A 27416-nucleotide genomic window follows, 5' to 3' on the forward strand; every position below is an offset into this window, starting at 1 on the left:
CATGTCCTAACATCTAAGAAAATTAAATAAATGTTGAGTAATCTTGACAGTATCACCTGCAAATCAATCCACTGTTGCACAACTCATTAAATAACCATTTCTAGGTAAACATAAGGAATTTTCACAAGCATGTGAAACTTTTTTCACATGTTTCACTTTTTAGAATCCATATCACACAGTTATATTGATTTTTTCGATACACACCTATGTGCACAGATACAAAAGAAATATGTAGAGGAGAGAGCTGCTTTAGTGGCAATGCCAGGGGGATGCACCACAAATGCAGCCAAAAGGAAGCTCCTGTGCAGAGATTTCTGAAAACCTTGTGAAAGGCAGCAAGTTCCTGAAATCTCCTGAAACACAGCTTCATTCTGTCTCACATATGCATGAAAATTTTATCCTCTTTTTTAAAATTTGTGCCCATGATTCATCATTCTTGACAGATACCCCAATTATAGTGTTCTGTGAATGAATGCCAGCCATGGAGAAGGTGGCAACAAATGTATGTGACTGAGCTGAACTGTCTTTTATTTAGAATTTTGAGAGCTATAAACACAAAAACTTTAATGGATGGTGTTTTCCTTAGTTCAAATGGATGTAAGAAAGATCAATACTCTCATGATATGAGACTGAATATAGTAGTCCTCACTCAATCTATATGAAAGAAAAATTCTCATTGCTCTGAAGTAATTTCCTGAATAACAACATCTGGAGAAGATGTGGCAGAGATTTAACCCTCTTCTTTGTTTCAACATCATTAGTGACTAATTAAAGGAAGGAAGACATAATCTCTTAATTTTCTTTTATAGAAGGAAGAGATTATGAAGGATCAGTTTAGCTGTTTCCTGCTTGGCCACCAAAACAAAAGCGACCCATTTACCATTTCCTCAAAATGTCCATATAATACCAAGGTCAGGGAAAGATTAAGCAAAGCCTCGGAAGAGTCTCCACCCATCCCTGTGCTTTTCCTCACCTTTTCCACTATCTCATAGTCCATCTTGAAGGCCCAGAGCTGGAGCCTGGCGGAGAGTTCGCTGATGGAGGAGAGGGTGAGAAGGAACTGCTCAGCGCTGCCCAGGGGGACATCGGGATTCGCCAGCTGAGCCTCCTGGATCTTCTGCTTTTCCTCCTCGGTGGGGATCATGGTCAGGATTTTCTGTACAGGGGCAAAAGAGGCAAACATCAGTGGTGGGGCTGAGAGGAGTGTGAGGGCTGGTTGCTGTGTGACCCCACAGCAGCCACAGTCAAAGTCCTCAAGTCCTTGGCTGTTAAATTAGGACAGCACAGCAGCAACCAAGAACTAATCCACTGTACAAGGAAGCAAAACAAGGACTGCTATCTCACACATCTGCAGTTTGTTTAAAAATGTGTCTGGATTGAAATTTTTTTTTTTTTTGAAATCTGTGTTTAGTAGATAGTAAGTGGCTAATCATGGGATGAAACACTGAAGGGCATGAAAGGAAATTGGTTAGGACTGATCTCATCGACTTGCATATGTTTAAGTCAGAACTTAATATCTTTTTGTAAATTACATGTGGAAGTAAGGGTAAAAGGAGAACAGTTTTGTGGCCTGTGATTTACAGCAAGTGAGACTAGACTTTAAGGTCTCTTTTAGCCCCAGTATCTATAAATCATCTAGCGCAATTGTAAGTATACAGGAATAACTTGAAGACTCCTGTCCCTTGCTGTCCCCATAATTTCTTACTTTTGTTCAGTCTGTTTTGTTTTTCTTATGGAACATGGAAACTATTACAGCTTACTAGGTCACTCTTAAAGATTTCACCCTAACAACAACTTCCCAAGGAACACATTGAATTTAAAGCTGAATTACGCATTGCATAACATATGGCCTTTTTTCCTTTTATCTGAAAGAGGACCTCAGTATTTTCAGTTTCTGCTGTCAGTGTGGTACAAAATATTTAAATTTTAAGTCATGAATTTTACAGGCTTGCTTAAATGTGGCAGCTTTCCTTCTGAAATTATTGCTCTCTAAGGTATTGCTTCTTAATCAGTTTTTAACACAATAAATGCAGTTCAAAATAAAAAGAAAATCAAAACAACATAAAGGCATCAGATAAGTTGAGGTCTCTACCCTACTGATCAATGCCTCCTTAAAGCAAAGCAGATTTCTAACACAATTTATGTTTATTCATCTCAAGAATGACATGTTTTTGCTGTAGCCGTCTATAATGATAGAGGCTGTTTTGAAGGGGAGGAGAGAATAATAAAAATACAGCCAAAGAGCTATCTGACCTGCCAATCCAAACTACAGCCTTGTTCCAGCACTGGACATAGCCAATCCATCAAAGCAGCACAACTGCCCCCTTCCAGTACTGAAAGTTTCCCTGGCTGTTTCTACATTTCTACAGCACTGTAGCTAAGTGTGGATAGAGAGCAAGGGACTTCTCCTGGGCAATCAGGCCAAGAACAAAAGTGAAGCAGGCAAATAAGGTTCAATTTGTTGAAATGGGATTTATTTAATTTCAGCCACAGCATTTCTATTGCTGTCCATTTTCTTCTGTTGACTTCCATAAACATTAAAAAAGAAGCATTTTCTGTTAATGTTGCCTGCCTCTCTCTCTTGCTCTTTGTTATAAACAATGACAAAACCAAAAAAAAGCCTCCTTGCTTGGACACTCAAGATTCCACCTAAATAAATTATTTTCTTAAGAAAAAAAAAAAAAGAAAAAAAAAGAGGAGGAAAATCCCTCAACACACTCTGGTGCTTTTCCTTAGCCTGAAATGACTGCTTGGAAAATATTCTGATGTACGCGTGTTTCAACTGACAGCATTTGTGTATTGATTTTGAGATGTGCCATCCATCCATCCATCCATCCATCCATCCATCCATCCATCCACCTAGACATGTTAAAATCTGTAACTTGGGTCATACCTAACATAAAACTAGATTCCTAATTAGCTGCTTTATAGTCTCATTTCTGAATCAATACTCATGTAAAAAAGTCTGAAAAAACCCCCAGACTGAGCCTGAAACTCATAAAGAAAGGTGCTTTGCAGTGTGCCTTGAAGGAGTCAGGCATCTTAGTGCCTACTCCTCTTCCACAAGAGGAAGACGCTCTCAGCTGAGACAGGGCAGCTTGCAAATAGGATCATATTGGACATCCATACATGGAGAGTTTAGCAGTACCCATGTGATGGTTGCAAAAATGCTTCTGATGCATTTTTGAAGGCTAACACTGCAGCAGTATTCTCAACTGCCTCCTACAAATAACTAGGATTTTGGCAGCTGCTCAGGGATCCCACAAGTATTTTGTGGTGGGGCAATGCCCTCACTCCAAATTTTACACTGCTTTGGGGCATTTTAAAGAGAGCAAAGGAACAGTAAGCTTTATTTCCAAAGGGACTCTCCTCCTCCTTGAGCTTTATATAAACATCACAAGATAGATGGAGCTGACAAAAAGCATTCAAGTCCAAGTTCTGCAAGACTGCTGTGCTGCATACCATACTATGTGAAACAGGGCATGCCAAACAAGAGGCTGTGCTTCTGGTGCCAGCTGCTGAGGATCAGCCCTGCTGCTGAAAGCCCTGCCTTGGTGAGGCCAGAGCTGCTGGCAGATCACACACCATCCAGGGTGCAAGTGTCCCCATAACAACAACCTACACCAGCACTCCTGATCTGCTTGGGCAAATGATTCTGATCCTGCTGGTCATCATCCCTGGTGTGCCCCTGAGCAAGTAGTGAAATGCTCCTCTTCTTGATTTCCATGCTGTGACTAATTTGAGCCATTTGTTTGGTGCTGGAAACTGATGAGTACACCATCTGCCACTTTTTTATTATTTTAGTTTTTATTTCTATTATTTTTTGAAAAAAACCCCCACCCTAACAGTAAAAGTAGCATAAAATCACAGCAGGGCAGAAGGTTACTGGCACCTGATGTGACCATTAAATCACAAACAGCTTAGAGTCCAATCATTAGTTCATATTGCTCTTCCCAGTACACAGAATCCAAGAGTGGGTTATGTTGGAAGGGACCACAGTGGGACTACTGATCCAAGCTCCTTGCTCAAGGAGCCATCCCAGAACACATAGCACAGGACTGCAACCAGATGGTTTATGAATATCTTCAGTGAGGGAGACTCCACATCCTCTCTGGGCACCCTGTTCCAGTGCTCAGTCATCTGCACAGTAAAGAAAGTCTTCCTCATATTCAGGTGGAACTTCCTGTGCATCAGTTTCTGCCCATTGCTCTTGTCCTGTTGCTGGGAACTACTGAGAAGAACCTGGATGCATCCTCTTGACACCCTCCCTTCATATACTTAAATACTGTCAAGTTTGCTTTTCCCCAGGCTGGACAGGCCCTGCTCCCTCAGTCTTTTCTTGTAACTGAGGTGGTGTCAGCAGCCTTCAGGTCAATGAAAGAAAAACTGGTAATCAATAAACCCTATGCTCATATTCTCTAGCATATGTGACACATATACCAGAGAATATGAGCATAGTGTTTATTGATTACCAGTTTCATTTTTCATATTTCATCTTCACGCACTCTCACAAAACTGTTTGGGCCAGAGCCTTATGTTTTGAGGAAAACGTGTGCAAATACTCGAGGAAAATAAGCAATTTTTGCATGAGATAATGGACTCCAATTATTCTGCTTCCAGACTCAGCCACCTGCTTCAACTTTCAGCAAAGGGATCAAACTGCTCATTTCCTGGACTCTGCCATTCTGAGGTATAATTTCCAAAAGTTCCTAAGAGGGAGGACTTACAAAACCAACATATGGCTGAGGATGATGGACACCTCAGTGTGGGATGCAGGGAAGCACCTAAGCAGTAATAGTGAATAGCCCAGCACCCCTGAGGAAATTAGGTGCTTAATTTTCTCTTTCATGAGATGCTGGGCTTCTCAGTGACAATGAGGTTGCAGGAGTGTCTCATCTTTGGTGTCTGGTTTCACCTGATCTTACCAGGTGAACAACAGCCAAAGAAAACAGTAACTCAAATATCTGTTTGTTGTTGTTATTGTGTTCAAAGCTTTCTGTGGCTTGAGGACCACAAACACATAAGCTCCATCACCAAGCACATGTTAGTGGGTATTTCACCAGATATTTCACAGGCCTCAGAAGACAATCCAACTCCTGAAAGGCTCTCTCACATTTCAGGTTCCCAGGCAGCTGTTAACAAGACCCACGGCTGGTTTGCATTATCTGCTGAAACTCTAAGAAAATGTAACAGCATATGAAGGTCAGAACTTCACTGTAAGGGAAGCTGCCTGCACTAATATTATTACAACTCTTCCAAAAATGATCCAATTCTGAGAAAGAATTCCATCTGAAATGATGATGACCATCCTTGTAAATCAGGAACTGATACCTCAGACAGACCAGTCCTCTTCGTGTGGCTTTTTTTTTTTTTTTTTAATAAAGTCTGAAACAGATTAGGGCTGTGATATGCTGACTGTGGGTCAGCAAGGCACCACTGAGGCCATTCTCACTTCTGTGTAGACTTGTGAAAAAGGTGTTCTTTCAGGTCACACAACCTAGCATCGTTTGAAACATCACACTCTTACAAAGCATTAGACAAACAAATTGGAAACTGCAAATGTTGATGTACCATGTCAATGATCAGAATAAAAATGTAAATACCTTACTTGTTTCCAAAAATCAAATTTTGATTTCTTTTTATACATATCACCATCTGGCTTTTTAACATCAAGCTCTCACATCTTACCCCTTTTTACATCTCAGGGCTATCTAGCCACTCCAGACACCAATATATCAAGCTATTTATTATGGGTGTAGCACACCTGGGTATGGAGGGTACAGCACACCCAGAGAGATTTTTTTTTTTCATTTCGAAGCTTTATTAAAAAGCTATACCTGCTAATGAAATCAACATCATGTAGCATCACAAAGCCATATTGTAAAGCAGAAAACAAACCATGCTAATTTCCTCACAGCATTACCCTAATTTTAGTCTGCTAAATTAACCATAGCCTTTGGTATTAATTGATTTTGGTCCACACTTCCTTACTAAGCAACCCTTTATAGAGAGATCCACTCATTTCCTTCTGTACAGACAAGCACTAAGGACTGGTTTATTGGACTCCCTTCTTGCAGTTGCTTCCGATACACAAAAATTAGGTGCCAGGATTTTAAGCTTGCCTCTTTTGCTTAACTCCCAGCAAGACCTCTTCCACTGTAAGGAGGCAGTTCTTTATTCTGCATTGAGCTCCAGGTTGTTTGAACACAATGAATGCCAGGTTTTCAAAGAAAGGAAAACACAAACACTTTGGCAAATGTAAGGTGGCAAAAATTTTTTTTTAGCTGGACTGGCTCGTGCTTGCAAACACATGATGTGCATTCCTCCGAAAACACATTTCAAACAGTTCCTCCCTTGCATACTAAGTGGACTACATCTGCCTTTCTAGTGTCATGGCCCCACTTTCTGCCTTTTTTCACAGCTCAGAGGAACCTAACTGCTTTAAGACCTAAAAATATGCAACATACTTAGGAACAGAGGGCTATAAAATACCTAACTGCTTTAAGACCTAAAAATATGCAACATACTTAGGAACAGAGGGCTATAAAATACCTAACTGCTTTAAGACCTAAAAATATGCAACATACTTAGGAACAGAGGGCTATAAAATAAGTGGAGTATTTTTTCCACTTAGTCATATAATTAAAGTTAAAAAGTAAAGTGGATTACTAACAAGAATTCAAAAGCAAAGCATCTTTCAGCAGATGTAGGGCAGCAGTGGAGGCTCTACTGGACCCAGTGCTCTAACATGGGACTGAGCAGATTATGAATTGGGCTATCATGAACCTGGGCCTGCAGCCCACTGCATCCCTGCTTGTTGCTAGCAATAACTCCAGCACTGCTCTAGTCCTCTGTCCTTAGAGGAATCCTTAAGGTCAGTTTAAAGGCACCATTTAATCCACTGAGGTGCAGAACACACACACTCACATGACAGTGACAATGCTTCTCAGCAAAGGACAGAGCAGAGAGCTCTCTGCCAAGGCAAAGGATGGTTCAGATGACTTTTACACTGTAGGTGCTCTGCTCTTTGTTGGATCTGACAAAAGATGAAGATGATCCTAAATTGTAGCTTCTCTGAAATATCAGCAGTGAAGGTTATGTTGCCACTGCACATATCTATTTTCCTGTTCTCTTTACATCTCTCTTCTGCTTACCGGATGTGACATTTCTTCTAGATCTAGATCTGCACAATTATTGTGCAGAAAGGCTTTTGAGTGTCCACGGTGGTACAATTTTTTAATTAGGCTAATAGCATATTTTTTTCCATACCAGTCCTGCCTCAATCAACCCATGGATAAGAAATCAATTGCATTATATAGTAAATTGCTGTATTATCCGTGGGGTTTTTAATACATGAACCTGATTCTTACACTATTACTGATTCATTCAAAATGGCCACCAATTTTTTCCTTATATTTAGATAGATATGAACCAGAAAACTTCTAAAAATCTAGACTGAAAAAACAATCTGTCTTCCCTCTATGCTAACTTCAGGGCTAAACAGACAGAAAAAGAGAAGAGACACAGCAAACAAAGTTTGCCTCCATTGTAGACCAAAGGGGCAGTATAGAAAACTGAGGCAGGGATCTGCTGAAAACAGTGGGAATCAGAGTAAAGCATTTTAGTATCAACCTGTGTGCTACGTGGCCAATTCTGAATAGCTTAATCCAGCCCTCTCCATCACTATTAAGGTCTGACTCTGCAGCATGCTGTAAGAAAAGTATGTAATTTGGGAGTGAAAAGGAAATCTGAATTCAGTGTAGGGTTTTACCTGATAAGAAGTAAATAATATAAATAACTGAGGGAAAAAAACTTTTCTCCGTGGACATAATCCTTCCCAACCAATCAAGATCTCATTCCTCAAAGTGCAAAGTATCTGGGCTCAGCTGCACTTACCCTTTCTCTTGATTTCAAATACCTGAATGATCACATGAGGATTACTCACATCTCTAGCTTCAAGCCGTGGGGACAGACCTCAGAGACCTTTTCTTTAGCACTGGGCAAGTATATTAATAGTGCCCAATTTCCTGGTTTCTTGAATTCTTCAGATTGAGATCCACTTTCATATATATTTTAAATTAAATTATGGGTTCCTGGCAGCTAATGGAAAGGCCACCCAAAGGAGGGTGTGGTGGTACAAAGCACAGCTGAGGACACCACAACAGGTGGTTGGCACATGGGCAGCCCAGAGACACATGTTGGCAGTAGAAAGGATGGGCTGTACAGAGCACCTGAAACCAGAGGAGGACACAATTGCAAGGAGATGATACCCAGAAGTTAATGAAGACTTGTCCTCCTTTGTCAGCCATTTTATGTTATGTGCATGGAAACACTGCCTGCAGCACTGAGATCTACCTGGCTGTGAGCTGGGCTTGGCTGGAAGGGTACTTATCTCCGACACTTTAAAGCTTAGTACTGCAGACTGCAGTGGTGGGTATCTGGGCTGGGTCATGAAATAATCACTGGTGTTAGAGTGATCTGCCACCTTCATAATATGAGTAAAATATGCATACAGCGAAAAGTAATATAGCTTGGGGAAGAAATTATGTTCTATAGAGACAAATCAGCCCCTGGCTTCTAACCAGAAGGATCTTTTGCCTTAAGCATTTCTTTTTCATGCAACTGTTGGCAATACCATTTTCATTCCAGGAAGCTTTTCTCATCTTCTTTTGTAGTCAGTAAGGTGGAGGTGGAAAGGGGGAAATAATGAAACACAGTGCCAAACCACAAAAAGGTGACTGTAAATTAATATATGATTTCTGAGAGTCACTGATTGAGATTTGTAGTTGTGCAGATTACTCTTACTAGAAGATACAGGCTTACTGAAAAAAAAAATAAATTGAAATGAATACGACCATAATGAAAAAAACAGTGGAGCCACAGGCTTCTTTTACACTTCACAGAAGAAAAATGTTTTGATAAAAAAAATAATAAACAGAGCTCATCTTGGATCTCGGTAAGAATATCTGCAAAGTCAAACACTTAGTGGTAAAAATTACATCATCTGTAATCTTTATACCAACTGCTTTTCTTCAAACAACAGTAACACAGAAATGCTATTCTGGGCAGAACTAGTTGCTGTATTTGTTTTCCATTAGATATACAATCTAGAATGACTCCAACAGCTAGCTGGGCATGAAATTTATTAAACCCTGTACCAGTTGCATCAGCCCTAGTAACTCACTGCCTATTTTTGCTGCTCACAATGTTTCAGTCAGGCTTCAGATAATACTCTGAAAAACCTGATAGGAATTAACACCATTGCTACTCAAACAAAGCAGATAATCCATGGTCACTGAGCATGCCCAGCCCCATGATACTTCCTGCCTCTGAGTCCACTACACTGGTTTCACAAATTTCAACAATCAGACACGATATAATACACCCCCTTCCCCTTCTTCCATGCCTAGTCTGGCCTGTACCATATACAACATGAGGAAAAAAAGTATTGAAGATGCAGATTTGAAGACATTGACTGTTCTTTCTTACCTCTATTCCTTCCTTGTTTAAGGCATATTCATCAAAGTTCAAAATAGCAGTCTTGATGGTGCGGGGAGGGGGCAGCACAGTCAAGCCAATATTGATGGCGTTGCTCCGCTTTGAGTCCAACACAATGATCTCCTGTCGCTTCCCATCTGCAGCAGTTTTCTTGGTAAAGAATAGAACAAGGTCATTATTCCTCAGATCTGTTTTATAAAGGAAAAGTCACTCCTTTCACTAATGACTTCCCCCACTCAAGAAAGCTGACACTGAGTGTAAACCTAATTTATTTTTAGGCATCAAAACAAGCTGAATTCTTGTGGCACATCCTTATCCTATCAACATGAGCTGCCAGGATTCAATCACAGATCTGAACACCGCTGTGCAAAGCAGAGCTAGTCTGACACAGTCCTCAAAAGGGCAGTTTGGGGCAGGAGCCAGTCTGGAAAATACCTGAAACTGCCTCTGCCAGCCCAGAGCTCTGTTATGCAGCAGGACTGGCCAGCACAGGCCTGCTGGGGCAGCAGCTGGGCACCCAAGGGGCTCCAGGGCTCAATTCCCTGTTGGATGCACCAATCTGGACCCTCTCTCACTTGTGTGTCTGGCTGGGAAAAAGAGTAGTTCCCATGTGCCTGCCAGCATTCTCCACTGTTATAAATCCACCTTGGACACAGGCAAAGGAGCTGCAGGTGCCTCTCTGGAGGCACTGGCTTGGTTTTCTAACCTTTGGCTGCCAGGGAAAGTTTTTGCTGCTCATGATATGTCTGTCAAGTCCTTCATAGATGCAGAAACATTTAAACTCTTGTGCTTCTTACAAAGTTGTATTTGAGACTATCCATATCCTTGGATCTTAGATCCAGTACAAATAATAATAAAATCACAAAGGACTGGCAACATATACTTTAAATTCCATTCTAGATTAGACCCAAGGAATTTTTTCTCTTTCTCCCCATCCTTATAGTGACAAAATGTGAACCAGCTATGCAAGGTGACTAAAAATCCACTTATATGGCATAATGTAGTGTTGAATGAGGTCTTTGGTTTTACACCTCAGCATGTCTCTCTTTCTCTCTCTCAACATCCCATGCTAGAAGGTGTCTCTTTGGTAACTATGTATGTCGTGCTGGGTAGCTGAAAGGTGAGAGGACTCTGCTCCTCATACTCAGGTTTTTTCCTCCCTCTGCATATATGTGAACACTGTAAACATGTTTTCTGTGGTTCTTCTGCCTTTTCCCTATCAGACATGGGCTGAGGAATGCCATCAAGCACAGGAGTGTAGGGAGAAGTCCTGCACACTGATGTTATCAGTCTTTGATCTCTTGTGGATTTGGGGAAAGCCCAAGAGGAGACTTACTGCTCCAGTCTCAATCTGTGCTCAGGATTGTTTTTTAGACTATTGAGCTTTGTCCTTCACTTTCTTTGGGTCAGCACCACAGCCACTGAGACACAAAATACCCCACTGCCAGGCCTACGTGCTGTTTTTGAATTGGAAGTTAGTAAATATGATTTCATCAAAGCACCTCCAGCTGTGGACAGCCCATAATGGGGAATACAGCTGTATCATTAAAAAGATACCTTTTTCTGGCACAGCCCAGAACCTTGCTCACACAGGAAGAGGTTTGGCCACTGGTTCCTGCAGCCTGCTCAGCACCTGTATGATACCACAGCCCTTTCCTCATTCCAGAACAACTAACATGGTAGGATGCAACTTTTGCACACACATGGGACTCAAGGCAGGTGCTGTTTACAGGAATTAGGGAATACCACATGTATATGATCTGAGAAAGTAATAGGAGGGTTGTTTTTTCCAAACTTAAAAAGAAACAACAATTTTGCAGTAAACGGAATAAATTTAAGGAGAGCAAAGATAACATTTTTTTCGATGTTTTTCTATCAGTTCTGTCAGAACTGATCTCTTCTTAACAGCTTAAAAGCATCCCCAAAGCCTTCCTGGATTTTCCCTTTTTTAAATAATAGTCTTCTCTTTTTCTTGGGGAGCTACCTGAAGGATGTGAGATGCAGCTTCTCCTTTGATGCAGTAGCTTTTACTTCCCAAGCCGCTAATCACATTCTCAGGACCACAGTCAGTGGCCAAGACCACATTAAGACCAAAGAGGGTTCACCAGAGACTGCCTCCTTTTGAACTTGTGTTGCACTAAGCCTTTTTAAAACCATCAATTTTTACCTTGTTCTTAAGAACACAGAATTACACAGCTCCAAAGAATTTATGCAGAAGGGAAAAAGCCAGAGGAAAGGAGTTAAATTTAGGCTTCCCACATGTGGTATGGGTAAGAAAGCCTCAAATGTTCAGCTCTGTTTTTAGGCTCCCAAGTCTGACAGGACAGACACTTTAATTTGGGGGACGCAGGACGCTCAGAGCCGGGATCACTGCGATCCCTACAGTGCACACACTCCCAAGCAGTGAGTTATGGAAGACAGATCAGCTGCACAGGGCATGAGTGCATGCAGGCATTTTCCACAGCTAGAACTGCATATGGGATATAAAATGTTGGGGTGGTAACCCTTCTCAAAAACAGAGGCTGAAGAGATTTTAAATCCATTCTTGGGATGATGTCTGAGTTCCAAAGAAATCCTTTCCAAACAAATAAAAGGATGAAGAAAAGAGAAAGATTTTACGACTATGAACTTTACTACCTTACCCTCGGAAAATAATTGGTTTTTGTCTGCAGTGAAGTTGCACAGGTGGAAGTGTCTGACTGTTAAAATAAGCTACAACTACTAAGTTCTACAACAATATTTGGTGACTTCAATCTATGCTTTATAAATTCATTAACAGAGAGTGAGTTAAATGGCTTGAGGGAACAGTGAACTAGTGCGCTTGATTTTATATTTTAATGTGTCAGTATGAAGCGTAATCCCTGAACTTCTGAATATTATATGTACTATATTATTAGGTGTAATTACAAAGTAATTATAAAATACAAACATACCAGCTAGTATAATCTTTAGAAATCAAACACCTCTGCAACGTATTAACAATTATAGTGTTTATAAGACACTTTACAAGACCTAACTGGCCACATTCTCTTGCCTCTGTTGAAGACTGGGTAGTCCAGATGGATTATTTAAAACCTATTACCATCCCACAGAAAGGGATTTGCAGTCTGATGAGAATATAGTCTTAAACATGCCTCTTTGTTTTAATTAATATGGGAAGGAGAAAAAAATTAAAAAACTTTTCAAGTGGTCATTTAAATAAACAATTATATTGTGAATATCAATTTAGAAATATCTTCTGCCTTTAAACTGCATTTTGCACTACTGCAAAAGTAGTGCATAAAAATCTACCTTAATAGTGAGATGGCTTTTTAAATTTTTTAAAAAAATATTATTTAATTTCTATCTCAATTAGCAAGGATTTAATACAAGAGATGTAAAATGGCATCCCTCAGCAGCCACTGACTTTTTCCAGGATATCTGTATGCAATCTTTTTCAGAAATTCTGGTCCACATTTATGAGTTGTCTTGGCATTCACTGAAATTAAAACAAATCCTTCCAAAAGGAACATGTCTAAGCATGTGCACATGAAAACAGATTCCTTCTTCTCTCCTACTAATTTTTATGTCTGCGGGCACATGATGGATCACTATATCCCACAGGGTATACATGAATCAGCAAAATGATACTTTCATGCAAAACCAAGTGGATGGTAAAAGGGCTGAACAACAGCATTTGATTGAGGAGTGTCTGCATGTTTTCACTTCTCTTCACAGAAAAGTAAACACTTTGAAGTACTTTGCCAAAATACCTGCTTTGTTCAGTGGAGTGAGAAGGAAAGAAATACTACACTGGTTTGGAGGGGATACCTGATCACTCCTTCTATTGGCAAATATAATGCAGGGTGCTCTAGTCTAAAAAATAAACCATCTGCAACTAAAGGTGCTCCACTAAATAATATCAATGTGCAAGTTTCTCAGTGTGGCATAAGTTTTCCTAAAATCAAGAATCTCCTCTCGCAGTCCCAGCCCCCAAAATCCTGTATTATATCCTACAATTTTCAATCCACTTTATTTTATTATAGTCTATTGTGTTTAATGAAAAACTTCTCATGAGCCAGGAAGTAGCTGTTTATAGCTGTGTGTTGTGGAAATCACAGTGAAGGATTAGAAACTGGAGTAAAATTGGTTACAGCTGTATGAGAGAGCATAAGCACAAGACAGAGCCAAGCTCCCCCCCCTTTGTGCCCCCTGACTTTGCTTTTCCTCTCATCCTTCTGGACTGTTCCTTTTCTATGCAGCTACTTCCATCTCTTAAAATGAAATCTAGAGATTTGACTTCTGATTTGTTGCTCTGCACTCTCTTTTTTCAGCTGAACCAACTGAGCTGTGAGTCAGACTTTACGATATTATAGCATAAACCTGTTTTGGACTGCAGCCATTGGACAGGAGAAACTAGACACAATGGGGAAAGTGCTCTCTGGAAATAAACCAAGCAGTCTGGAAAAATCGAGAGCTATCCTAATTTGAGTGTAATCTTTGTACCAAACCTCAAGTCTTTCACGGATTCGGTGGTCTGCCTAATTATTCCCACTCTCACTTGATCTAAGGACCATCTCCTGCTCTGGAAGATTTGCTGGTGTTCACGAAAACCAGGCAGGAGTTTCAAAAGCCTGCACAGAGCTCTACTATGGTACTTCTCAGTCCCCATTGTCTTCTCTGCAATGAGACAATGAGACTTCTATGTCTGTGTTATGCGACAGGGTGGAAAGAGAGCCAAAAGTACAATGTCTCATGCAGAGAGCAGTTATTGGTAGCCAAGGGGAAAGCACCTAAATCATTCCTCAGACTTGCACTAATTTCAAAGAAACCTGCTCACTCATCTTCCAGCCAGAAGCCAAAAGCTCTGCCAAAGCATCAGGCAGGTTTGAGAAGCAAGTGTGAGGGAGGGAAAATGGCCAAGGGTAGTTTGGGAACATGCATGATGATTGACTGGAAAAGTAAACAAGTCATAACTCCAACAACTTAAAATTTTATCAAAATTTCATGTGAGAATAAAAAATTAGGAATCACCCAGAGTGCTCCATTACAATGCTGGCACTTAGCACAAAGCTAAATTTTGGAAATGGCAAGTATGTTATCATTCCACGTTCAATTCAAGGAATTAAATATTTTATGGATCTAAGAAAATGCTCTCATTCCTTCCATCTATGAACCATCTGTGTCAGATTTGTATTTACGGGGAGAGAGATGAGGAGTAGCACGCCACGGTGTCACCAGCATTCCTTCCTCAGCAGAGAAGGAATCAGAGAGAGAAATTAATCTCGGCATTGGCCAGATGAACAATCAGCTGGATGTGTTTTTAAAGGTGCTACACATACGTTTCAGATTTGTGTGCATCTGCGTTACAAAGAAATTCAGCTAAGAGCAGTGGCGGCAGGATCTACATGGGCCAGCTCTTTATGTACCTGTTGCATGCTAGGTACTTGGGAGCTTGATTATAGAAATTCCAAGGTTTCCACTTTGTCAAGATGATCAAGAATGACTTTTAGAAAATTTTGACTTAATAAACTGGGCAAGTGACACAGAGAACCTTTACTGTGAGACTTCCAGATTCCCCAGAGTAGGAGCAAACAACAATATCTGTAACACATAATAGGTGTAATAATTTTCTCTAGTTAAAGAGAAGTAAAATATTCAAGATGCTGACTGTTTTTATATTACTATAAAACATATAGGCATACAGAGAAAACACACAAGCCATTAATTTATTTTAAGAGAGATGGACATTTTTTACTACCATTTGAACTGGAAAAAAAAATTGTTTCCCTGATACCAATTATGCTGCTTAGAAGAAAAAGAGTTTATGTAGCCACGAAAAACAAATGTTCAGGCTAATAACTTTTTTAACGCTACTTCAAGTTCCTCTTAAGTGTAACTATAAAAAGGTTCCTTTTATTGTTGATTCCAATGTTAAACAACCATGTCATGAGCCTTTGTGAGTTTATTTTATAACAATACTAAGGAAGAGGGAATCCTAGCTACGGAGGTATTTCCTGTACCAGCTTCTGTCCTAAAATTGCCACATTGTATAAATTAAAGATTTAAATAGGCCTGTTCAACAGTACAAAACAAAAACCCAACACCCCTGCAGATTTCAGCTGTAAACATGACAATTCCATCCTTCAGGACAAAGCACATGTGCAGACTCTTTGCAGCAGATCCAGTCTGATATTCTAACCTTTCCACATAATGATTAGGAAAATATTACCAAGTGAAGAACTGTCAAATACACAGATATGAATCACCATGCTGTGACCTTTTTGTGAATGCAACAGAAAATATTTCAGATTCCAGTATCTAGTTTGGCACTCAGCTATGGACAATCTAAATGTAAAATTTGTTGGTATTTGCCACCTGGAGTGCTATCCCACAACTGGGAGACCTGAGACAGGAGGGCAGCTTGGCACATAACCAGCCTAGGCTCATCTCTAGTGTCAAGCCATGGAATATCTTCCGTCATAGGCCAAGATAGAAACACATCCAGTAATTTCCACTGGTTTGATATAAACAACATAAATCACCTAGATCTAATTCAGAATGAATACCAATACAATAGCAGAAAAATAGCAAACTGAATACAAGCTGTACCTTTGTGACAGGCAGTTCTTTGGATTTCGACTCAAAGAGATGCTCCAGTTTGGAAGTGTCTACCTTAATGGGTTCCAGTTTCGACCACAGGAATTCTCTGCAGCGTTTGTTGTTTTTACACTGCCACTCAAATGGCCGTACCTCATTCCAAAACAGACGGATGGTTTTCTTCTTCTTTATAAATGCTGGCTGACCCCTAGAAACCTGGGGTGACCCTAAACCCTGAGGAGTGCCGAACAGTGGAGGAGGAGCCAATAAATTACCAGAGGGCGGTGGTGGAGGCGGGCATCCAAACAAGGGGGGAGGTGGTGGAGGAGGCAAACCCAAAAAAGAAGGTGGAGGTGGAGGAGGGGGAGCAAGGGAGTCCCCAGGACCCATATCCATGTCTAACACATCTACATCATCCTCCTCCCCCAAGTCTGTAAAATCCATGTCCTTGATTTTAAGTTCTCGAGGATTAGCCATGAGCTGATCCCAGATGTAATCAGATTCCTTCTTTGTCTGTGCTGGTGTTTTCTCAGGGATCTGTTCACTGATTTCATCTTCAGGCACTGCTGTCCCTTTAGCCAGCTCACCACTGTTAAATTTTTCTGCAAAGGCTTTCACACTGCCTTGGTTGTCCAGATTTCCAATCTCCATCTTTTTGACACTTTCATCTTTGGCCTGCTTTGTGGCCTGAAGTATAGAGATCCTGCTGGCTAGGCTAGTGAGTGATTCCTCGCTTTCCTCCGTCTCCTTCTTTTCCTCCTTCGCCTCCAGCTCCTTCTCCTCTTCATCTTTGGGCTTTTTGTTATGCGCATACAACATGTCCAGCATAAACCGCTTGTTGTTGAGGATGTTGCTGCACTGCTCATTCACATCAGCATCCTGAATGGTCTGTGACCATGGACCTGCAATCACACACACAGAGACGGGAAGAGTCAAGGGAGGGAAGTCAGAGCACCAAGAACACTCTTCAACCAACAAAAAAAACCATGCAAGGGATGCATGTACAACTACTCTTAAACTAGGGAAACAGTTACTGTGAAAAGTTTGAAATAAGATACAGCACTGATATGGCCTGATCTTGGGTTCGGAGTAATTCTCAAAAAAGGAAGGGGACTAGAGAAACAACATGTAGTTTTGTAGGGACTATATAACTTTCAGGATTTGAATATTCAGGTTTCTCCTGAAATCTGTCAGGTTTCATTTTGTACTTACTACCTCAGCTCATTTTATACAGTGCATTAATTCTTATAACCCTTGGTATTTCAGAATTGGGCTTAAATATCATGACAATGACACAAAGCAGGTTATTCTTCACCTGGCCATGTACTGGAACAACCTCAGGAAAATATTATCATATGAAAGAGATCTTCCTTGCCTGATGCCAAGGCTGACCTGTTTACTTCTCCTCTTCCCACTCTGCTGGCTAGGGAAGGGCAGCTTTCAGATCCTCAGAACTCCCTGGCTGGGTACCTGGGCCATCTTCACAACACAGACTATTGGAATTCCAAAGTAGGCTGCATACCCAGGTTATAGCTCTCAGGGCAAAGAGTGTAAGCATAAGCAAGATTTTAAAAGTTGTTTATGATACGAAAACCTCTATAAAATACCTCTGCTCATCAACCACTGTTAACCTCCCTGTTATATGTCAGTGTTGAAAGACTATTGGCCTACCCACATTACAATCATTTAACATTTCACTGTAATGAACCTTCATCTTTCTGACTACTGCTTTTCTCACCAATAATAAGGAAAATACCATGTCTGAGACAGCACCATAAATAACAAATTATAGTGGTCAAACTTGAAAAATATATGATGTAAGCATCACTGTGACTTCATTTCCCCAAATTTAATACTACTAACCAATGTGGATAATGTGTCTAACAATTATGGTGTTCCTTTTTCCAGTGGGCATCAGATGAAGTGATTAAACAATGATAATTCTTCACACTTACTGTATTTCCTGTATGGAATTCCTTCTGTTCCCCACAGTCCTTACACGTTTTTCATAAACACCACTTCTTTTATTTCATCATTTTACTTTGATTGCTAGCCCGCCTTTTTTGGGGGGGGGCTTGTGGTTAAAGATTTTATTTTATACCTGTAGGTTGCCTACAGGTATAAAATAAAATCTTTAACCACAAGGCCCCCACAATCTTTATTTTTCTTAAACACTCATTTTATGTTGGTTTCTTCACTTATGCTGCCACTTTTTTCAATACCTTGGAGATTTAAGTATATTTTACAGCTTTCTCGGTCAATGGAGTTGCATTCTTACCACAATATCTAGTCCTGTGTTCTGAGAAAGTGTCCTCTTGGTGAGATACATCCAGGGTCCCACAACTCCCAGCCTCCCCTCTCTTAAAACAACATTGCATTAAAATGTAGGGCCTTGCAGCACAAAGTATATAGACAGCAGTAACTCCTGCCTCTATTTAGATCAAGGTCTAAACCACATTTTAAAATCAGTCCAAAGGTTTAATCCCACAAAAGAAAAAAGAAAGACTTTTTTCAGAAATGGGTACGACCTACTTTCCTGCTGGTGGACTGACTGCTTCCCTTATCTGCTCATTTTTCCTCAGACTTGATCCATGGCATTGCTCTCTTACCAATACTTGTCCACATGAGGTAGTCTCTGGTTTCTCTCTGAGTTTGCTTCATTAGACAACATCATTAGACAACATCACTAGACAACTCCTTCCCCACACCATGGATTCTACCCAGCTGTGCCCTCTCAGAGGATTTCCCCTACTCCAAGCCTTTCCTTCAAAGATGTTCAAGATGGCTCCCAAGATCCATCCCAGAAACCCACATGATCTACCCCTCTCAGTTTCACCAGATGGGATACTCTGGTGTTTAATCCCTTTGCAAAACTACTCATCAGAATTTGCCCAGACACAATCTCTAATTTGCATTCTCTAATTCCACCCCCAACTGTCCAAGCTGATCAAAGATCATATCTGTGAAGACTCTTGCTACGTTGGTGGCCTTTTCTGCTCTCCCCTCCACAGGTGGGGAATACCATTGGAGAAATAAGACTTGTTGGAAGCCAAATTTGGCAGTACGGCTAATGAAGAAGCTTGCACCAAGGGCAAGCCTTTGTCCTCAATGCACCTGGGCAGAACCAATGGGCCATCTTATAAATGGCAAAATGCTTCTTGAGAATGTCAAAACTGCTAGAGGAAGTCCTTGTTTGCTTTCCAGAATTCCTCACCTTCTGGACAGCAAACAACTCACTACATGAGTCCTCCTATACAGCACTACCAAATAAATCTTTGGTCCACTGGTAGTGTAGGACAATTTTAAGATGTTGATTTTAGTAAGAATACATTTCTTAGCTTTTAACAAAAGTACATAAGGACTTTAAATTAGAGCGGTAACAGGTCGGTAATAGACAAGGTAATGAGAAAAGACTTGCAACTGTTCTTTTTTGCACTTGGCCTATCTTGGACTATACCACAGTGTAGCAACATCCTTCGTCTGTGATCCTTCCCTAGCCTTTCCTACAGATATATCCATCTACATTCTTTATGAGTACAATTGCATTCTAGGTAACTCAATCTTGGTGCAGACTGAAAAGAAAATAGCTCTAAAATTTAGGATAAAATTTGTGGAATGCTTCCCAGAAAAAAAGTGACAGATTTAAACTTCAACAATTCAATCTGACAGTTTATGTCTGTGAGGTAATCGTTGGGATTCAGAACTATCCCTCTTCTTTCAGGACAGAGCAGGATTATTTCACACTATGAAGCACATCTCATTTTCTTATCTAGAATTTAGAGAATATAGGACAATTCCATGGTTCAGACCAAAGAAAACTTGGGAATCAAATGCCCTAATTATATTACATTTCTTTACCTCCCTATAAAAAAGGGAAAAGAGTAATCAACAAAGTCAAAATCTGCCATTTATTTCCTCCCTGCCTGGGCTGAAATAATTATTTTTCTGGGCAGAAACTGGTTATCATTATCTCTCTGGGCAAAAGCTTGGTACTTAGGGTGTTTCCCAGGCTGAACCTTTCCCAGCTGGTACCTGGTGGCCTATTTCACTAGAATCCCTCAGCACCATGAAACTGGTCTTTTCCAGATAAGGTGTATTTCATGCATCTCCTCCACATGAGCTAAAGACAGCCACAGCCCAGACCTATCTTCAGCAGCTCCTATTTATCTCCCTCTGCTGTCTGAAGCCTGTCCAAGACAGAAGTACTGAAGGGAAGGAACAAACATCTCAGCCCTCACTGCTCTTCCTTTTCCACTAAAATGATAAATGAGAAATGGTATCTGGAAGTTCATGATGAATCGTGCCAGCACAGCCCTTTGTCTCACTGCCTTATGTACAGAAAACCCAAATATGTTCTCCAGGAGCTAGAGATCCAAGTCTCTGCACATGCTGATTCAGTAGTTAATATATTAATCTTAGGGGAAGGAAATGGTCTCAAATCAAATGAAACTTCATTTCATCAAGGCCCTACTGTCCCTCAAACATAGTAACCCAAATAACATCTGGATGTCCAAGCAGAAAGTAGACAAGATTTGGCCATGGTGAAGAAAGTCTTAGACAGGTGCAAAGGGTTTGTTAGCTAATTAACACAATATCAGAGCTGCTAATTTAACACTTTTTTTTTCACCAGAAACCCTTCATTATTGAAAAAGCTTCACTTTACCAGTTTCATTGTCACTGGTTAACTTGTCCTCTCTCTCTTCCCTCTCTAAAGTGCTGCTTGCTGAGGATATACTGGATGCAGAACAGTTGTCTTTTTCATTCACTTCCTCATTCTGCCTCTCCTTTTCACTGAGTATTGCACTTTCTTCTGGCTCTTTCTCTGGTCCTTGCTCCACCTCACTCTCTGGTCCCACCTCTGCAGCCTCTATTTCCTTGGGTGTCTCCGTTCCCTGCTTGGCCTCAGCCTCAGCCTCCTGCTCTGGTTCTGGTTCTGTCTCTGTCTCAGGTTCGGGTTCACTGGCACTCACTGGTGGAGAGAACAATGGGAGAAAGAGATTCACTTAACAACAGAGCAGTCTCAGGTTCACCCCTCAAAACGAGAGCGACGTGAGAGTTGTACAAGTGCCTTGTGGAAAGAAAATAAAATGCAAGCCCATGGCGTGCTTAGGAACATTAGGAGCAACAGACTGATGGATGTTGTGTGACGACAGCATTGCAGGTGAGAGTGGCCTGGCAGGCCCCTCACTGGCTGTCTGGAGCCAGAATACTGGTTTTATACATACTTCCACAGCTGCAGTGTTGGACTCGCACAAGGATTTGAACGAATCAGCAGAAAATGGGCATCTCACCTGAGCATTGACAACTCAGTGCCCCTAGACAGAGCCAGGAAAGAAGAGATTAAAAAAAACCAAACAAACAAAAAACCAAACAAAAAGGAGGGTGATTGTGGCTTTTGGTTGAATTTTCTTTGGGTTCTGGAAGATTTCTTTTTTCACCTGATGAGGAACACTTCAACAAAAAAAAAATACAAATATTAGTTTTAATAGCACACTTGAATGGCACAGTCTCAAAATGGCACTGTCACACATTTGGCTGACAAAAACCATATGTTGTTTCATGCACATTTACTTCAGAATAGCCACATCAAAATTCAGCAAAGTTTCCAACTGCCTGGCATATGGCACATATTTAGTTCCAGTTGGTTGGCATATGGCACACAATGAGCTTTTTTATCAGTTGGCACACAGCAAACACTGTTGATAGTATACTTGGTTTCTTCTTCCCTGCTTTCTTAGTAAAAATAATTCATTCACTTTTAGGGTTTTTAGCAGTAACAGCAGACTTTCACATGCAAATATTCTCTGCATGCTGCAAAGAAAATGAAGAGCATCCACACATATTTGCATCAAGAAGCTCACAGTTCTCTGAAACCTGAAACGGCCATGCAAAGTGTGGCAAAAATGGACATGCATGTTAGCTCTGCATACTTCCCGAATTCCGTCTGTATATCCCTTCCTCTGTATTCCATCTTGTGGGTGGCTGAACTATAATGACCAAGTCACACATGTTTTGTCCCTCTGTTAACTATTTTTCATTACAATATTGCAAAAGAGTTTTCTGGACTTCTCATTGTCTTTGGATTGCACAAAATACAATGAGAATTTCTTCAAGTACAACATGAACATTTGAAGGGGAAAAAAATCACACTGAAATACTGGAATGCAATCCAAATATTTCAGTCCTCTATTGAACAGGTAAGTAGATTTATCCTAAGTAAATATAAGCCAAAATAATGAACATTCTTCTCCATTGAGAGCACCTAAATGTCTAATACTAGATATGCAAGCACCTCTGCCCATGCCTCGTTTCTCCAAATGTACCTTACCTATGGCTGTATCCTGGACACGGCCTAGGAGAGAGTCAAAATTACAGAGGGCTGTCAAGAAGCTGGCAGATGCTGCAAATCCCAGTGATGTGTTTCTCACCACAGCTGTCAGTGTGTAGGTATAGAATGAGAACACTTAAAAGTCAAGCCAAGATTTGAATATGACTGAGATGAAAGCTTAGGAATTCTTCAGGAGTTCCTGGAACTAATGTGGTACTTTAGCAAGAAAGATTCTCAGCTTGCCATGGTTCAGTGGTCCATATATACAAATGTCACCAATTCATCCATGAATTATCTTAATTTCAGATAAATGTTAGATATTTATCTCTAAAAAAACCCAAAACCAAACCAACTGTCATGCAATAACCAAAAAAGTCAACTCCAACATCTCAGATGGAGAAAGAAGCTAATTAAAACACGGCCAGGATTCCTAAAGCTTACTGCAACTTTGTCATCATGAAGCCTCATTGAAGATTCAATAGAAAAAAGTCAGAGGAGATGTAAGAAATGCTTGAGAAAATTTGAATGTTCAAAAGAATTCCAGATACTCTTCTAACAAGAAATATTCCACATATACCAGAAATACGCAGCAACTTAGCAAAATCTAATATATAACAAAGAGTAAAGAACACTATACTAACATTGTCTGCTCTTTTGAATTCCAGGAATAACAAAATCTAAGTACTGGAACAAAACAAGGATATATTGACACTCATTTTGACAGCCTCTCTCTCTCTCTCTAGGGATAATATCAAACAATCCACCTATATCCAAAATCACTTGAAAATAGTGAGCTAAGTCCAGCAGCACTTCCCTTAAGAAACAATAAAAAAATCAAATCTGCCAGGAAACACTATCAAGAGAACAAAGCCAGCAAGCTAGACATGTGTCTATCCCTTGCACTTCCATCATTGTAATCCAATGCATTGATATTAGTGGAACTTCTGAAGATGTTAAAAAAACCCAATTCTCAGTGAATGCTTGGTAGTGGCCTATTTGAAATGAGCTCAATCTTTCAGTCCCACACCTACTGGTTCCATTTTAATATCAGACAAAACACTATTCTAAGTGGCAACTTCACAGGTGGCAAGAGAAATAAATAACAAACCAGGGTCTGTCCCCTATCTTCAGACTTCTTGCCGGTGGAGACTGAAAAGACTCAGGAAAGCAAGCCTGGTCATATAAAAAAGCATCAACAGCAAAGAAGGTGTGCCTGAGATGTGAAGAAGCATGATACCTTTATAAGCTGATCCCTTCTGAAAAGCAAGCCTAAGGACTTATAATGTGGTAGAGGGATATGGACATTTCCTTTAATACTCAACTATAAATCAACTTTGAAGCAGACACAAGATGCTGTATCCTGCTGATAAGAACTCAACCCTACAGTCCCCTATAAGCCCTCAGAGAGAAGAAATATCCCTCTGGGCTCACATCTAATCCCCTGTCAGGCTAATTGATTAGCCAACCACATCCCCATCTACTTTCTCTGCCTTCTGCTTGGAGGCGTGAGATAGAGATGTTTGGTGTCTCTTGTGGATGCATACAGTAAGTCTGAAAATGTCTATGTCTGCCCAAGACCTCTTGGTCAGTTGTTCAGACATTGCCTAAAGTCTTGGCTGTTATCTCCCTTCAGCTACTCCAGCACAGGATTCCTCTTCCTTTGAATTCTGCAGGGACTCTTTATCCCTCCCCACTCCAATCTTTTCCTTCCATTCTTTGTGTTGGTAAGAACAGGTGCAGACTGAATTGGCTCTTTCTTCGTGCAGTCAGAAATGTTCATTTTTTATCCTCCAACCCCAGTTCCTCCTCAGACTTTCTGTATCATGGTTCCTTTGGCTCTGCAACTGGGGCTGCATTGGCCTCATTGCATGCTCATGCCCTGGTGCTTCCCCATTTGCTGAGATGGCCTTATCAGCCATGCTTTGGGCAGCATCTGAACCCTGCTCAACTACCACTATGTTCAGAAGGTGTCCTACTGTCCACCATGTGCACTTGGGTTGGCCTGCTTACTTTATTAAGAGCTAAAAAAACTGCTTTTTTCAAAGAAGGGTTCACCTGAAATTCCTTTGTAGATTGACTTCAGAGATATCTCAGTTATTGTTGGTCCTCCTTTACTGCATACTTGCACTTCACAAAATATTCTCCAATTAAATTACAAAAAAGTAAGTAGCTGCTCTGAAAAAAAAAAATATTAAGTTCCTTTTTGTAGTTACAGGACTGCCTTCATTTCCTCTGAATACCATAATACAAGTTTTACAAGAGTAAGTCCTACAAGACTTGATTACTTTAGTGGAACCAATTGTTTTATATGAGAAAACACTGCAGCTCAGTAAGTCCAGATTTTTATATTGGGTAATGGCACTGACACATTTCACAGTGTGAGACAAAGTTCCACAGACAGAATCCGTTTCCTTCTTAATAACAGTAGATACCGGATTGGCCAAAGGATATTTCAGCACAAAAGGAATAAAATAAATCTGACTTCAAAAATCCCTTATTGTTTAGCTAGTAGATGAACACTCTTTGCCTTTGACCTCAGGTTCTGAATTCTGCAGATGAATGTCACACATCTGTTAACACCATTCTTGCAGAGTCTTTAGAGCATCATATGCACAGAACGAAGGAACTGTTTTCCTTCTGCAGTTTCATTCCTGCTTGGGAAGATGGTAAACCTCATATTAAAAGCAACCCCATATTGAGGTGCAAGTAATCTGAGTTCTGTGCATGGCTCTGTTTCAGCTTTTCTTACAACTGACTTAAGCAAGTTAATGCTTCATTTTCTCTACGTATTAAGTGGGATTCATAACCCTTCCTAAAACCAGTAAAATTGAGATTTTAATTAAGTATGGAGCATAAGGAAGTAATAGTATAGAGACCATGGCACAGTGTCTACATTAAGCGTATCCCCTGCTGGCAGATATCCAATAATATGGGCACTTCCAGATGGTGTGTCCTGCCCACATGCTCATGACTACCTATGATCTTTCCAATGCTCTTGGTAGATCTGAAAAAACAGTCATTCCCCATGCCCAGACCCCACTGAAGTATGCAGATTTCAGGCCCCTGTTTAGGTTCTATCCTGGCTATCTGCCTGAAGCTGCCCTTGGCTGGAAGGCTACCCTGCCCCATCCATATAGTCTCTCCTTGTGGTCCATTTGCCAGGCTTCCAGGTGCTGCCCTCCAATGCCTACTATATTGCTAAGAGTTTTAGTAGAGATGTCCTGTCTACCCACATGTTGATAGCTTTGCCATATTCTGGCTGTCTGAAGCTGCCCTGTACACCTGCTCTAAATGTATTCTCCAAATGGTTCGTGCTGCTCCATTTCATGCTGCAATTTTTTTAATGCTTCCAGGAGAAATATGTTAAAATAATCATCAAAAGAGATATTTGCTCCCTACCCAGCTCTGAAATCCTAATGGTGGAAAAATCCAGCTTATTTGGTCTAAAAGCAATACAGCACTAAACAAAATGGGATATTGGATATTTCTGACTATCAGTATTGGAGGAAAAAATCTGTGGTTTCTAAGTTCAAATGATTCCACTGAGACTCTTAAGGTTCCAAACAAGAAAACTGGGGAATATAATTGGGAAAATATATAAAACTAAATAAAATAAACTTCACCTACTTAGTATGGTGAGGACAAACATATGCAGCATTCAGTATTTGTAACATTTTTCTTAAATTGCCTTGCTTTATAGCATGCTACCAGCCATAACACTCCATAAAACCAAGCAGTGCAAGTTACAAATGCATTAATCACCAATAGCATGTAGCAGGAAATCAAATAAAATAAAAATGAGTGATGGTGATAATTTGCCCTCAACATGCATTCTAGCTCCCCATGTTAATGCAACATCACGTGGTGCAAATATAAATCTGTATGGCATGTGTTGTTTTGAGGACTGAAGGAGAGGTACATGATGCAAGTGGCAGAATGACATACAAACATAGACAAAAAGCATTGCTCTGTACACCAATAAATTATGTGACAGTAAACCAACCATGCAAACACTAGTTATACTTTCCTTTTTACTAATTGTCTGTGGTCTCTTTTAAGTCCTTTATGACTTGTGCAACAATTTTAAGAGTTTTTTCTTGGTATTAAAAATAATTAACACACTCCCCTGCCTTCAATTCAAGAACTTTTCAGTTGGTCACATTCAGCCTGTGCTCTACTGGAAGGTTATTATAATCTTGGCATTCATCTGTTGCATTTCTTTCAGAGAATCCAAATACACAAAATCTGTTGGCAGGAATGCTGTTTGTCTAGTATTCAGTAACTCCTCATATATAAGGAATATGACACTAATATTAAGACCTTCTTTATTCTCTATTTTCTAATTATTCAATTTGAAAAGCAACAGAAAATGATAGTATGAATCATAGCAACAATTGGCAATGTATCCTATTATTGAACAGATTACATGATATCCAAATCAATGCAAAAAAAAATAGGCAATTTAGGAAGACAGGATGGAACAATGTAGGACCCTTTACTCTGGCACCCAGTGTAGGACCCTTTACTCTGGCACCTTACAGATTGCATTCTTGCACTCATGCATCAAAAATCACCAACCCAAGAGAAACTGATAAACCCAGGATAGTGTCCCCTACCCTCCTTTTCACTTACCTTCTGAGGGCTGAGGAGTTCCACTTGGGATGGAAGGGGTCTTCAGCTCTTCCTGGGACTCTATGGATGCTGGGCTGATGCACTTGGGTACAGGTGAGGATGGAGCTGAAGGGGATCTCAGGTTCAAGGACAGCTCACTTCTGCCTCGGCTGACACTCCGACTCTTCAGCTCCTTCTCATACTCCTCTGCTGCCAACTTCTCCAAGTATTTGTATCTGAAAGTTAAATTCCAGAGGGTTTCCGTAAAGAAAAAGAAGCCTGTGGCTGATGCTTGTTTATGGATGAAACACCTGCAGAAAATGAGCTGACGTCCTGACACAAGGAGTACAGCACTGAACTGCCTGCTTGCTCAATCTGCCAAAAAGTGCACACTAAAGCA

At 40.5% G+C, this 27416-nt stretch overlaps 1 protein-coding gene across 4 annotated transcripts in view; it reads right to left on the bottom strand.

Moving 5' to 3' along the window:
- FHOD3 (formin homology 2 domain containing 3) overlaps positions 1-27416 on the bottom strand; it is a 374964-nt gene that overhangs the window by 47166 nt on the left and 300382 nt on the right. For 3 of the 4 annotated variants that reach the window (XM_054284852.1, XM_054284851.1, XM_054284854.1), the window contains 5 exons: positions 27038-27252; positions 20741-21046; positions 16090-16979; positions 9490-9648; positions 974-1156 (listed from right to left, as the gene is read on the bottom strand). In XM_054284852.1, the coding sequence (XP_054140827.1) occupies positions 974-1156; positions 9490-9648; positions 16090-16979; positions 20741-21046; positions 27038-27252 (1753 nt within the window). The remainder of the gene's footprint in view (positions 1-973; positions 1157-9489; positions 9649-16089; positions 16980-20740; positions 21047-27037; positions 27253-27416) is intronic. The other variant, XM_054284853.1, reaches the window with a different exon arrangement.

The sequence above is a fragment of the Melozone crissalis genome, unplaced genomic scaffold (assembly GCF_028551555.1).
Source record: "Melozone crissalis strain CALT ecotype California unplaced genomic scaffold, PUWL_Pcris_2 ptg000042l_1, whole genome shotgun sequence".
NCBI classification, from domain to species: domain Eukaryota; kingdom Metazoa; phylum Chordata; class Aves; order Passeriformes; family Passerellidae; genus Melozone; species Melozone crissalis.